At 37.4% G+C, this 14,016-nt stretch overlaps 3 protein-coding genes and 1 long non-coding RNA gene across 30 annotated transcripts in view; 1 reads left to right on the top strand and 3 right to left on the bottom strand.

Annotated features, from left to right (window-relative positions):
- Positions 1 to 1,782, bottom strand: part of LOC126923623 (facilitated trehalose transporter Tret1-like) — a 17,088-nt gene extending 15,306 nt beyond the window's left edge. The window contains exon 1 of the mRNA XM_050737296.1: positions 1,627 to 1,782. Coding sequence (XP_050593253.1) covers positions 1,627 to 1,770 — 144 coding nt within the window. The 5' untranslated portion in view covers positions 1,771 to 1,782. The remainder of the gene's footprint in view (positions 1 to 1,626) is intronic.
- Positions 1 to 9,744, top strand: part of LOC126923630 (uncharacterized) — a 16,213-nt gene extending 6,469 nt beyond the window's left edge. Inside the window, exons 2-3 of the long non-coding RNA XR_007713249.1 lie at positions 2,561 to 2,752; positions 9,681 to 9,744. This is a non-coding gene — a long non-coding RNA (uncharacterized LOC126923630). The remainder of the gene's footprint in view (positions 1 to 2,560; positions 2,753 to 9,680) is intronic.
- LOC126923615 (facilitated trehalose transporter Tret1-like) overlaps positions 1 to 11,146 on the bottom strand; it is a 43,736-nt gene extending 32,590 nt beyond the window's left edge. For 4 of the 27 annotated variants that reach the window (XM_050737257.1, XM_050737264.1, XM_050737270.1 and 1 more), the window contains exons 1-3: positions 5,516 to 5,764; positions 4,664 to 5,387; positions 3,658 to 3,706 (exon numbers count right to left, since the gene is read on the bottom strand). In XM_050737257.1, the coding sequence (XP_050593214.1) occupies positions 3,658 to 3,706; positions 4,664 to 4,681 (67 nt within the window). In that variant the 5' untranslated portion in view covers positions 4,682 to 5,387; positions 5,516 to 5,764. Of the gene's footprint in view, positions 1 to 2,603; positions 2,982 to 3,117; positions 3,190 to 3,591; positions 3,707 to 3,963; positions 4,105 to 4,663; positions 5,388 to 5,515; positions 5,768 to 10,045; positions 10,455 to 11,002 lie in introns of those variants that run through there. The other 23 variants (XM_050737260.1, XM_050737258.1, XM_050737259.1 and 20 more) reach the window with 19 other exon arrangements.
- LOC126923617 (facilitated trehalose transporter Tret1-like) lies at positions 6,832 to 14,016 on the bottom strand. Its single transcript, XM_050737286.1, has 4 exons — positions 13,721 to 14,016; positions 12,521 to 12,642; positions 10,520 to 10,634; positions 6,832 to 9,909 (listed from the first exon to the last, which is right to left on the bottom strand). Exons 2-4 carry the CDS (start codon positions 12,572 to 12,574, stop codon positions 7,826 to 7,828), a joined length of 2,253 nt encoding a protein of 750 aa, XP_050593243.1. The 5' UTR covers positions 12,575 to 12,642; positions 13,721 to 14,016; the 3' UTR covers positions 6,832 to 7,825.

Genomic DNA, 14,016 nt, shown 5'->3' with positions numbered 1-14,016 from the left:
TGTGGGTTCCGGGTGTATTTCGCTTGTAGGATCTGGGTGAATTTCGCTTGTGGATGGTTGGCGTAATTCGCTTGCGGACGGTTGGTGCAATTCGCTTCTCGTTGGTGCGTGTATTTCGCTTGTGGGTTCCGTGTGTATTTCGCTTGTAGGATCTGGGTGAATTTCGCTTGTGGATGGTTGGCGTAATTCGCTTGCGGACGGTTGGTGCAATTCGCTTCTCGTTGGTGCGTGTATTTCGCTTGTGGGTTCCGTGTGTATTTCGCTTGTAGGATCTGGGTGAATTTCGCTTGTGGATGGTTGGCGTAATTCGCTTGCGGACGGTTGGTGCAATTCGCTTCTCGTTGGTGCGTGTATTTCGCTTGTGGGTTCCGGGTGTATTTCGCTTGTAGGATCTGGGTGAATTTGGCCTGTGGATGGTTGGCGTAATTCGCTTGTGGACGGTTGGTGCAATTCGCTTCTCGTTGGTGCGTGTATTTCGCTTGTGGGTTCCGGGTGTATTTCGCTTGTAGGATCTGGGTGAATTTCGCTTGTGGATGGTTGGCGTAATTCGCTTGTAGACGGTTGGTGCAATTCGCTTCTCGTTGGTGCGTGTATTTCGCTTGTGGGTTCCGGGTGTATTTCGCTTGTAGGATCTGGGTGAATTTCGCTTGTGGATGGTTGGCGTAATTCGCTTGCGGACGGTTGGTGCAATTCGCTTCTCGTTGGTGCGTGTATTTCGCTTGTGGGTTCCGGGTGTATTTCGCTTGTAGGATCTGGGTGAATTTCGCTTGTGGATGGTTGGCGTAATTCGCTTGTGGACGGTTGGTGCAATTCGCTTCTCGTTGGTGCGTGTATTTCGCTTGTGGGTTCCGGGTGTATTTCGCTTGTAGGATCTGGGTGAATTTCGCTTGTGGATGGTTGGCGTAATTCGCTTGTGGACGGTTGGTGCAATTCGCTTCTCGTTGGTGCGTGCATTTCGCTTGTGGTTTCCGGGTGTATTTCGCTTGTAGATGATCGGAGCGCTTCGCTTAAGGGTGATCGGAGTGTTTGGCTTGTAGATGGTCGATGTATTTGACTTGTGGATGGTTCTTGTATTTCGCTTCTGGGTTCTGGCTGTACCTCGCTTGTGGATTGTCGGTACATCTCGCTTGTGGGTTCTAGGTGTATTGCGCTTGTGGATGGTCGGTATATTTCGCTTGTGGATGGCCAGTGTATTTCGCTCGTGGATGATCGGCATATTTTGGTTGTGGGTGGTCGGTGTATTTCGCTTGTGGATGATCGGCGTATTTTGCTTGTGAATGGTAGGTGTGTTTCGCTTGTGGCTGATTGGAGTAGTTCGCGTATGGATCGTCCGTCTATTTGTCCTGTGGATGATCGAAATGTTTCGTGACTGGGTGGTCGGTATATTTGGCTTGTAGGTGGTCGGTGCACTTCACTTAAGTATGGTCGGTACGTTTGGCTTGTAGATGGTCGATGTATTTGACTTGTGGATGGTTCTTGTATTTCGCTTGTGGGTGCTGGCTGTGCCTGGCTTGTGAATTGTCGGTGTATTTCGCTTGTGGGTTCTGGGTGTATTGCGCTTGTAGATGGTCGATGTATTTGGCTTGTGGATAGTGCTTGTATTTCACTTCTGGGTTCTGGCTGTACCTGGCTTGTGGATTGTCGGTGCATTTCGCTTGTGGGTTCGGGGTGTATTGCGCTTGTAGATGGTCGATGTATTTGGCTTGTGGATGGTGCTTGTATTTCGCTTCTGGGTTCTGGCTGTACCTGGCTTGTGGATTGTCGGTGCATTTCGCTTGTGTGTTCTAGGTGTATTGCGTTTGTGGATGGTCGGTATATTTCGCTTGTGGATGGCCGGTGTATTTCGCTTGTGGATGGCTGGTGTATTTCGCTTGTGGATGGCCGGTGTATTTCGCTTGTGGATGGCCGGTGTATTTCGCTTGTGGATGGCCGGTGTATTTCGCTTGTGGATGGCCGGTGTATTTCAATTATGGGTGGCCGGTGTATTTCAATTATGGGTGGCCGGTGTATTTCAATTATGGGTGGCCGGTGTATTTCGCTTGTGGATGGCCGGTGTATTTCGCTTGTGGATGGTCGGTGTATTTCGCTTGTGGATGGCCGGTGTATTTCGCTTGTGGGTGGCCGGTGTATTTCAATTATGGGTGGCCGGTGTATTTCGCTTGTGGATTGAGAGTGTAATTCGCGCGAGGGTTGTAGGGGTAATTCGAGAGTGTCGCGCGAGTGTTGTAAGCGTACTTCACCTGTGGGTTGCGGGTGTACTCTGAACACGGATTCTGACTGTAAATCACTACTGGATTGTTCTTGTAATGCGTAACTGGATTGTGGGTAAAAGTCATATCTGGCTTGTGTGCGTAGAGTACGTAGTTCGATATCCACTATTTGGGGATCTACGATGCCTTTGTAATATGCTATCGACTTGTCTGCTTGCTTCATTTTACCTTTTGTCACCAAGAAATATGGAGTTTCAGGATAATATGTGTTCAGCAAGATGCATATAAAGGATCCTATTGCAAGAACCAACAGGAGTGACTCATACTTCAGCCAGACTCCTAGGACGCAGGTTAACATCGACCCGGCATATACGTTCACTGAGATTAGAGAACCTAGTATGCCTCTGATGTGGATGTCGGCGATTTCTGACACGAACATGGGATTTATCGTGTAGGCAATACCAACGCCTATACCGTGAATCACCCGAGCAAGGTATAGACTTGACACCGTAGTTGCTACGTAGATGATGAACCAGCCTAAGGTGAAAATTGTGCTGCATAAAAGGAGACAAAATTTACGACCGCAGCGATCGGCCAACAGGGCACCCACAAGTGAACCGATTATCGAACCAGGTACTGTCAAAGAAACGATCCATGAAGATTCGTCGTGTGTTAACGTTAGCGGCATGTCAGTGGTCCCAGATGTTAGATGGTCAAGTGAAGTCTTTGTCCATCCGTAGACTGTACCGACTATGACCATGGTTAGCGTAGCTGAAATGAGAAACAGGTAATGCTATATATAGCATATGTTAATTGTAATGCGGCTGTTTTATAATTACATTGTATATATTTATACAAATTTATATTTTTAATATATACTATTAATATATTTATAATAAATACATACCGCAGGCTATAAGTAATTGGACTCTTTGCGATGTTAGCTCGAATGCTTTCCACTAGTTTCATTTCTTAACTATTTTATTATTAATCCGTTCATCCATACACATTATGTGCATTAAGTAAAATAGTACACGAAGTAAAATTTGTTAGAGACTTGCGATAAGTCAAGGTGTATTAATGTGTAATAATGTACATTGTATCGCTCTCAGATTTCTCATAAATATATAAAAGTTAGCAGTCGATTTATGATATAATAAGGAATCAGTGCTATGAATATCAGAATCGAAATGTTGAATTTATCGTAATGAAGGGAAGAATAGCAGTGCTACTTTACACGATGGTACGTAAGTCATTAGAAGTGAGAAATAATTCAGGAACATCACTGTGAAACATCAATTCGAGGGAAGAAAGGAAATTGCATTGTGCGTATTAAAATTACAGATAAATACTTGACGTAATATCAAAAGTGAAAACTAACCAATACCAGCTGCTAAGCATTGCCGCCATACTGGGTCGATGGGAATAGGAGATTCTCTTACCACCGATGATGGGGCAGAATATATACTTTCGCTCTCAAACGATCTCCTGCGAATCTGGAAAACAGATACCTTCGTTAAGAATAGAAATCATAATTCTTTTCTAATTAGATAGTCTAATCAAACTTTTAAGCTAATATAAATTCCAAACCACGGAAAATATATTAATAAGTATTTAAATATTAATATTCTTTCAAAGGAATTGACAAATTTTCTTCCTCCTATCTTAATACAAATACAATTTATGGTATTTCTATCAACAGCAGTAAAATATGCTTGATGTTAGTTGACCTTATTATAGATAGAAGACGTACTTGAGTTTTTGCTTGACGTTTTCTAATGGTTATTTATGCTTTTGAAAACTTTCTCCTAAAATCATTTCCTCTGATCGTCCTCCAAATCAATGATCATTTGAACCGTTTTTATATGTTTCTTAAATATCTTTTGTAAATAATGAAATATATGAACATGTCGTATAGATAATACCGAAGCACCGTTTGAACCTTCGAATATGATTCGATATTTATAAGACGTAACAGTTTTATGCTTTGAACTGTATGTTTTGATGGGTCGTGACCGTTTAAATCAGGGTGAAAGATTTAAAACTTTAAATGATCACTATCGATTAAGACACAAGGTCAAAGATTTAAGATTATTGTGACTTTTAAATATCGAATCATATTCGAAGGTTCAGGCGATACATTTCATTATTTGCCCAAACTTTAAATCGAAGTGTCGATTATTAAAACTGTTTTGATAATGTTTGCAAGATCCATAGATCTCGAAAAACCTTCGATACAATTGTAGATTCGAAATTAATACTAATTGCTATGGATTCGTATCTCTATTTGGAAATAAAAAATAACAGTTGAATTCGCTGAAAATACGTATCTCAAACGAACGCTTTTTTTATACTCTCGTTGAATTAGAATTTAGGGTTTGTTACTGTGCGATATTTAATTTCTAGCCCTTTATTTCAAAAATATTTATCATATAATCATATTAAATGCTTACCGTCGAACGCTGGGACATGCTGCCAGAAATAAGTACTTTCACGCAATAATATAATCACGATAGATTTTCAATAATTCAATTCGTAGAACCCAGTTCAAACATAATTATTTAAAAACTGCACGAAAGGTCATTGGTAATTATCTATCGCAAAGAGAGAACAATTGAAAGAAATCCTTACACTGAATCTCGCGATTTGCAGATTTCGTAATTATCTGTTCGATTTACACGACTGCCACAACCATACTGGGTACTTCTGGGACTACTTCCCCTTTACATACAGTCGACATTATTTCAATACATAAACACTTCTAATTCTCCTTGTTACATGTTTAAATGTAACGAATTCATTTTAAATATTCTGACATAGAAACAATAATATTTTTGTACTTATTCTGTCTAGGAAATATCCTAATTTTAGTGATAGAATAATCGAATACCAACTACTATATGATATATATTTCTTATAATAGATAAATTAAAATGAGCAAATATAATTGCACAGCTTCGACTATTAGTTGATTTGTTCCATGTTGCGACATCGGCTACATTGCAATTATAATTCAGCATTTGAATTATCTTTAATTTCTTGAAGCATAGTTTCCTTTATCGCGGCAATATTTTTTTTCTCGTTGCTTTCCCTCTGTATCGACGTTTGCTACTGAAATTTTCGTGATGTCCAACGATATCCAACGATGCTCCACGGTGTCCCACTGTGCAGTCCAATCTAGATCATGCAAAATTCTCTTAGTGGCTTTTGGAGATAAAAACCGGATTGTAGCGTAGTTGTTGGCTTGGTATTAGATTAATCAACTGATTAATTTTTGGAAAACGATGCCAATTACGAAATCTTACCACAAGGAGGTGACTACGCGCGAAATCCGCCCATGGGTTATTTAACATTACACACCAATCTCGGCATTCAACCTATTGGCCAGAATGTCGAGTTCTGACTCTACTTAACCATGGGCCTGCCGGGGAGGGATCGCTGAACAGAATTACGAATGCACGGCCCCAACTGAACGAGTGGCGTCCACCCCCGTGATAGTCGAAGAGAATTACGGAGGACGAGAAATTGCAGGTCCCTGTCCGAATACTCAAGTACCAATTAGACAGTACTGCAGATCCAGGACTAAATCCTCAACAGATTCGAAAGACACCGGCGCGTCGACAACTCTCGCGATCCCGCGCAAACATTTAGCTGTCACCAGAACAGACGTGTCCTTGGGGCGACTTACTAATTGAAAGAGCTATATAGTGCACGTTTACCCGCATGCACCCGGAATACGCGCGAGCGATCATGCCATGTGATTATACATTTAAATCATTGACTTAATAGTTAGGAATTGATGGTATTGTATTAGATTAATTATCAGGATAATTAATTTATTATTTTAATTCTTTAGATTTTTTAATGTTGCAATCCATCGGAATAATGTATAACCATTTATAAATTTTCACAATTAAATTCCAAGTATGCAAAACGGAGCACATTCAAACGATCACATAGTAGGAATTTAGCGAGTATCCTTTCAGATAATTACAATCGTCGCGACGCAACGTTATGAATTGTAGAGAGCATTAAAAGCACTGATATTTTTCAATAGCTGTGTTTCAGAACACGCGAAATAGCCCCATATAATGTCACGTCTAGTCGCGCTTTTATAATAGTGAATGTTTGAAATATCGATACATATACGAATTACCATCTCACAGACAATTATAATATTAATGTGATTTAGTTTTTGGTTTAACTAGAACTTTACATTCAGTTGTAAATTTACGCTTCGGTCCTTCTTACAGCTGTTTTTGTTGTATGTTTTCCATAACGATCAAAGAACTAATATTTTGCAAATGAATGGGAAAAAGAATTTGTTCGAATTCTTTTATACAAAATCAGTAATATTTTGGGAAAAAGAGAGATGTTGTTACCGTGGAAGAGTAGGGGGTCCCTATTCAGAGTACTCTACCCAGTGAACTCGGTAGTTTTCTTACCATTTTAATATCGTTCTCGACATTATCCATTTAGCATGACGTAAGGTTAAGACCTTAGCAGTATTTGGTATTACAGTTGACTCATCTTCATTCGGACTCCTTTAATTAATTTCCACTAGGAATGTCTGTAATAAAGTCGTCTGGAATAAAACTTAAATGGAATAGAACATTCAAAATCTTGTTTGTGATTTTATTTATAGATAGTAAATCCATTTTTCTTGTAGCTTTTTAATAAAATATTTGTTTAAAAGATATACAATACATACATAATTATTGATAGACAAAGCTTTATAAAATTATCGCTATTTAATTTTTCGCGTAAATTATCGTATATTAAAAGTGGGAAATATTATAAATTTCTGAAGTGAACACTATTATTATAACCGTAATTTACCGAAAATATCGTTCGACAGTTTGATAGAATTTCTGCTAGACAAGGCTAGATATTTATCACTGTGTTATGGTAGAGTAATTACTATAATACTCGAACTAACCTATTCAAATATTTTTCAGTAATAACTATAATATATCGCCGAAAAGAACGTGTCTTACACGTATGTATTCGATATGTATACAGATATGCTTATCCGCGTCAAGCACAATGTAATATAAGTACTTATTAACAATGTGTTATGTTAATTATATTACATTATTTTTAACATAAATACTGACTTTTTCAGCATACTTGCTGTTTGTCGTAACAATATTAACATGTGTATATGTGATATACATATGTTACATATTGCAAAAAAATAGCAGCATAGATAGCATCTGAGGTATAAAAAATTGTTCTTGTCAGTATTATGTCACCATGTCATTCTTTAATATATTACTTTTCTTACTTTTACAAACTGTTGTTCAATTATCTCGAGTTAAATTGATATTGTTACATTGTTCGTGTTATGAAATGGATAAAAAGTTTAGTTTGAGAACATGTATTCCTCTAAGTTCAATGCAAGTCAATTTATACGATACATATGTTTGTAAATGACAATCGCCTTTGTTAGACACATTTCTAAAATTACACGCACAAACGAACAACACTACGTAACTAAATTGTACATCTTTATCGTTATACTAATAGAAATGGGAAATAAAATATTCCAAGTAAGTGGACACCGTGTCACAGACGTACGGTGCAATTTGTCCAATCAAAATGTACGAATCCATTTATGTACGATCCATTTTATAGCGTCTAACTTTTTCATTCAAAGAATTCAAATTTTTACCAACTAGGAGCGCTTCAATCTCGTGATATGTTTTTCCTTTCGTTTCCGGTACCCATATGAACACCATTAGAAATGCCAAACAGCATGATGTCGCGAAGATAAAGTAAATCGAATACGATCCTACGTTATCGGTAATCACTTGATACAGTTTCGACACGGTAAAACCAATTATGCCATCAAAAATCACAACGATAGCACCAACAAAGCCTTTTAGTTCCGTAGGAAATAACTCGCATAGAAGAACATTGGGTAAAGTACCTAAACCAATTTGATACATTATTTGATATATAATTAGGTCGATAACGGGAAGAGTAGAGACGAGCGAAACGTCAAACTTATGTTGAACTAACAAAAGATAAGTTGCTAGAATAATCAATGTAAAACACGACCCAAGCGTAGACACAATCAAAAGTGTTCTTCTTCCAAGAGATTCCACTGTTAAGGTGGATAAACCGCCAGATATAAGGCCGACAGCCAGAACTATAATAGTCGCTACGTTTGGTTTAATACCGATCGTTGTTTTGCTAAACAACACCTCCAGATACTGCATAGTGACGAAGTTTCCGCTAAGTTGCTGTGCCATGATCAAGCCAAGCATGATAAACAGAGCTTTCCTGTTGTTTCCTTGTAGTATTACTCGCAGCTTAGTTAACCAGGTTTGTTTAGTTACATCTACGTATGACTCATTGGACCCGATCGTACCGCGTGAATCCACACTGGATTGTTTGCGTAATTCGTTTCTGCATGGTGAGGGGAAATGCACACTGGATTGTGAGGGTAAATCGCCTCTGGATCGTGAGTGTAATTCGCCTCTGGTTCGTGGGTATATTTCGCTTGTGGGTTCTGGTTGTATTTCGCTTCTGGGTCCTGGCTGTATTTCGCTTGTAGATGGTGGAGGTACTTCGCTTGTGAATGGTGGGTGTACTTCGTTTGTGGATGGTAGATGTAATTCGCTTGTGGATTGTGGGTGAAACTCGCGCGAGGGTTGTAGGTTTAACTCGTGTGAGTGGCGCGATTGTTGTAGGGGTAATTCGAACGAGTCGTGTGACGGTTGTAAGCATAATTGACCTGTGCGTTGCAGGTGTACTTCGCACACTTCTGAGTGTATTACGGATATGGAAGGTGAGTGTGAATCGCTACTGGATGGTAAGTGTAAATCGGACATGGGTTCTGTATCTACTACTTCCCATATGGGGTCTGGTTGTACTTCGCGTAAGGATAGTGAGGGAAATCCACTTCCGGATTGTGAGGTGAAATAGCTTCTGGATGATAAGGTGATATCGCTTGTGGATTGTGAGAGGGAATCGCTTCTGGATTGTGGGGGCAAATTGTTTCTGGATTGTGAGGTTAAATCGCTTTTGGCTTGCGGTTGTAATTTGCATCTGATTCGTGGTCGTAGAGCACGTAGTTCCCTTTTCATTTCGTGAGGATCTAGCATGCCTTTGTAATATATTATCGACTTCAATGCTTGCTTCTTTCGACCTTTTCTCATCAAGAAATACGGAGTTTCGGGATAACACGTGTTCGACAAGAAGGATATAAAGGATATTATTACAAGAACTACCAGGAGTGACTCATACGTCAACCAGAGTCCTAGGATGCAGGTAAGCAATGACCCAGTAAATACGTTCACTGCGATTAGAGTACCTAGGGCGCCTCTGATACTGGTGTCGGCGACTTCTGACACGTACATGGGATTTATCGTGTAGGCAATGCCAACGCCTATACCGAGAATCACCCGAGCAAGGTATAGCATTGGCACGGAAGTTGTTATGTAGATGATGAACCAGCCTAAGGTGAAAATTGTGCAGCATAAAAGGAGGCAGTATTTACGACCGCTGCGATCGGCCAAATGGGCACCCACAAGTGAACCGAACATTGAACCAAGTACTGTCACAGAAACGATCCATGAAGATTCGTCGTGTGTTAACGTTAGCGGCATGTCAGTGGTCCCAGATGTTAGATGGACAAGTGAAGTCGTTGTCCATCCGTAGACTGTACCGACTATGACCATGGTTAGCGTAGCTGAAATGAGAAACAGGTAATGCTATATATAGCATATGTTAATTGTAGTGCGGCTGTTTTATAATTACATTGTATATATTTATACAAATTTATATTTTTAATATATACTATTAATATATTTATAATAAATACATACCGCAGGCTATAAGTAATTGGACTCTTCGCGATGTTAGCTCGAATGCTTTCCACTAGTTTCATTTCTTAACTATTTTATTATTAATCCGTTCATCCATACACATTATGTGCATTAAGTAAAATAGTACACGAAGTAAAATTTGTTAGAGACTTGCGATAAGTCAAGGTGTATTAATGTGTAATAATGTACATTTTTTCGCTTTCAAGTTTCTGATAAATATATAAAAGTCCGCACGTGATTTATGATATAATAAAGAATCAGTGCGATGAATATTAGAATCGAAATGTTAAATTTATTATAATGTAGGATGAAATAGAAATGTAACTTTAAGCGATAGTACGTAAGTCATTAGAAATGAACAATAATTCACGAACACCACTATGAAACATCAATTCGAAGGGGGAAAGGAAATTGCATTCTGCGTATTAAAATTACAGATAAATACCTCACGGAATATTAAGAGTGAAAACTAACCGGAAATACATGCTAACCATTGCCGGCATTGTGAGTTGTACCGCCTACGAGCTTTTTCTCGCTGTGATAAACCGACAGGATTTAAACCACTGCCCTCAGGCAATCCCCTGGGTACCTGGAAAACAGATACCTTCATTAAGAATAGAAATCATAATTCTTTTCTAATTAGATAGTCTAATCAAACTTCTAAGCGAATATAGATTCCAAACCACAGAAAATATATTAATAATATTAATATAATTATTATATTATTATAATTTTTATATTATATTATTTTTATATAAATATTAATATTAATATATAATTTTTATATAAATATTATATTATATTATTATATTATTATAATTATTATATATATTCTTTCAAAGGAATTGACAAATTTTCTTCCTCCTATCTTAATACAAATACAATTTATGGTATTTCTATCAACAGCAGTAAAATATGCTTGATGTTAGTTGACCTTATTATAGATAGAAGACGTACTTGAGTTTTTGCTTGACGTTTTCTAATGGTTATTTATGCTTTTGAAAACTTTCTCCTAAAATCATTTCCTCTGATCGTCCTCCAAATCAATGATCATTTGAACCGTTTTTATATGTTTCTTAAATATCTTTTGTAAATAATGAAATATGTGAACATGTCGTATAGATAATACCGAAGAACCGTTTGAACCTTCGAATATGATTCGATATTTATAAGACGTAACAGTTTTATGCTTTGAACTTTATGTTTTAGTGGGTCGTGACAGTTGAAATCAGGATGAAAGATTCAAAACTTTAAATGATCACGATCGATTAAAACACAAGGTCAAAGATTTTAGATTATTGGGACTTTTAAATATCGAATCATATTCGAAGGTTCAGACAGTCCTTTGGTATTATCGACAAGATATGTTAATACATTTCATTATTTGCCAAAACTTTAAATCGAGGCGTAGGAATCAAAACTTTGAAGTTTTGATAATACTTGCAAGAGTTTCATAAATCTTGAAGAACGTTCGATACAATGTAGATTCGAAATAAATACTAATAGCTATGGATTCCTATCTCTATTTGGAAATAAAAGAATAATACTCAAATTCGCTGAAAATAGGTATCTCAAACAGACGCTATTTTTTTATATTCTCGTAGAATTGGAATTTAGGATTTGTTATTCTGCGATATTTAATTTCTAGCTGTTTATTTCAAAAATATTTATCATGTAATCATATTAAATGCTTACCATCCTACGCTGGGACATGTTGTCAGAAATAAGTACTTTCACGCAATAATATAATCACGATAGATTTTCAATATTTCAATTTGTAGAATCCAGTTCACATATAATTATTTAAAAACTGCACGAAAGATCATTGGTAATTATCTATCGCAAAAAGAGAACAACAGTAAGAAATCTTTACAATGAATCTTGCGATTTACTTATCTCGTATTGATTTGTACGATTTACGCGATTGCCACAACCATACTGGATACTTCCCCTTTACATACAGTCGAGATTATTTCAATACATAAACACTTCTAATTCCCCTTGTTACATGATTAAACGTAACGGATCAATTTTCAATATTCTAACGTAGGAACAATAATATTTTTTGCTTATTCTATCTATAAAATATCATAATTAAAATGTTAAAACAATCGAATGCCAACTATTATATGATAAATATTTCTTATAATATAAAAATTAAAATTAGCAAAAATAATTGCACAGCTTCGACTATTAGTTATTTTTGTTCCATGTTGCTGCATCGGCTACGTTGCGATCATAATCCAGCATCTGAATTATCTTTAATTTCTTGAAGTATAGCTTCCTTTATCGCGGCAATTCTTTTTCCCTTTACTTTCGCTCTATTTCGACGTTTCCTACTGAAACTGTCATATTCTCTACGATCTGTCACGCGTCGTAAGACTTTTTCGTTTGAAATTTCCTCAGTAAGGAAACGCTTCGCAAAAATCATTTTCCCTCCTTGCATCTGCATCTCCGTACACTGAGTACACTTACATCGTATCTATAATTTCTGCGAATGTGTACAGTATTGCTCGATTCCTGGTACATTTGCTCCAATTATATCGAATAAGATTGCGTTCAGGCTCACGACGCAAAGCGGTAAGTGTCAAATGCAACTGAAATAGAAAACTGATTCATGGAATCAGCTAATTCACTCACGTACTTACACACATGTACGCGTGTAATTAAAATTCAATCAGACGTGAGCACGTCTGACATCGTTTCGATTGCAAGTGTTTAAAAATTGCGTTTTTATTACTTGGGTGATAATCACGGTGCGTGTACGCAATTTTTATGAACGTAACTTTTGTGGGCGTCATGTTTATGGGCATAGCTTTTATGGATACGCGTAGTACGCGCGGACTTATTCGTATGTGTTAAAATGGTTTAAGTATTAGCCATATTTCGAGTATCTTATTAATATAACTGTAGCAAAACGCCAGTTATTTAAAAAGTGATAATTTTTTTTCTCGTTTAATTTAGATTTGCGCAAAAAGTTACATTGTGGGTTTCCAGTCATGCGTACTTTGGGAAGAGTTTTTTTCCTTTTCTTTTCAATTATTATATTCCGACAAAACCAAAGCTTCGATAAATTTAAATGAACGAAAACGTACACGTAATTAATTACACGCCGCATTTAAATCGTCTACGTTCTGTTTGCCTAATGAAATTTAATCCTAGTATCGAATGTACTACACTCGGTTACATTATATCAAAGCAGGTCGGTCTATTACTGGGATGTTGAAAATACGCAATAACAGTTTTGATACGATTAATCATTCGAATAACAATCTGTTGTATATACACCACAAAATGAATCACTGGCGAAATAACAAATGAATTTAAAAAAGAAAAAAGAAAGGAACAATTACGCGATATGATGCACTACGCATCGTAATACTTGGTTGTACATAATAATGCACGTTTATACATAGAAACACAAGATTATACTTAGCAATACACGGTTATACATAGCGATGCATAATAAATTATAAAACAGATGTGTAAGTTGGCGACCGGTAACATTTCACATGCTCGCCGTGTATAGCATGTAAACGCATACACGCACGCGCTTTGTATTCGCGCGCAGCCTCGTGCTCGATAACATAACCTAATCAAACCGCAAAATAACGATTTCACGTGAAAAAGCAAGAGCCAACGACCAAATAGAAACGTGTATTCATTTATACTCACAAATACATCCGTAGTTCCTGTCATGGCACTTTCAATCTCTCACAAAACAGACCATAATGTACCGAGTCGTTTTCACGATATAGGTACATAACTAATGTTGACCGACTCGTTAATTCGGCTACTGCTCATTTCACTCGTTATACAATCGCACATGCTTCCGTGGCAGTCGTTAATAAATCGTAATAAACACGCGAATGATAGCGATGTGCATTCTCCACTAACTCTGTTTTCTTTGCTTTTCCACTTTTACCTGACTTGCCAATGTTACGTTACCACTCGTTCTCCCACTACGAATC

This window comes from Bombus affinis, chromosome 13, assembly GCF_024516045.1.
Source record: "Bombus affinis isolate iyBomAffi1 chromosome 13, iyBomAffi1.2, whole genome shotgun sequence".
NCBI lineage: Eukaryota > Metazoa > Arthropoda > Insecta > Hymenoptera > Apidae > Bombus > Bombus affinis.
This window is presented reverse-complemented; position numbering and strand designations above follow the sequence as displayed.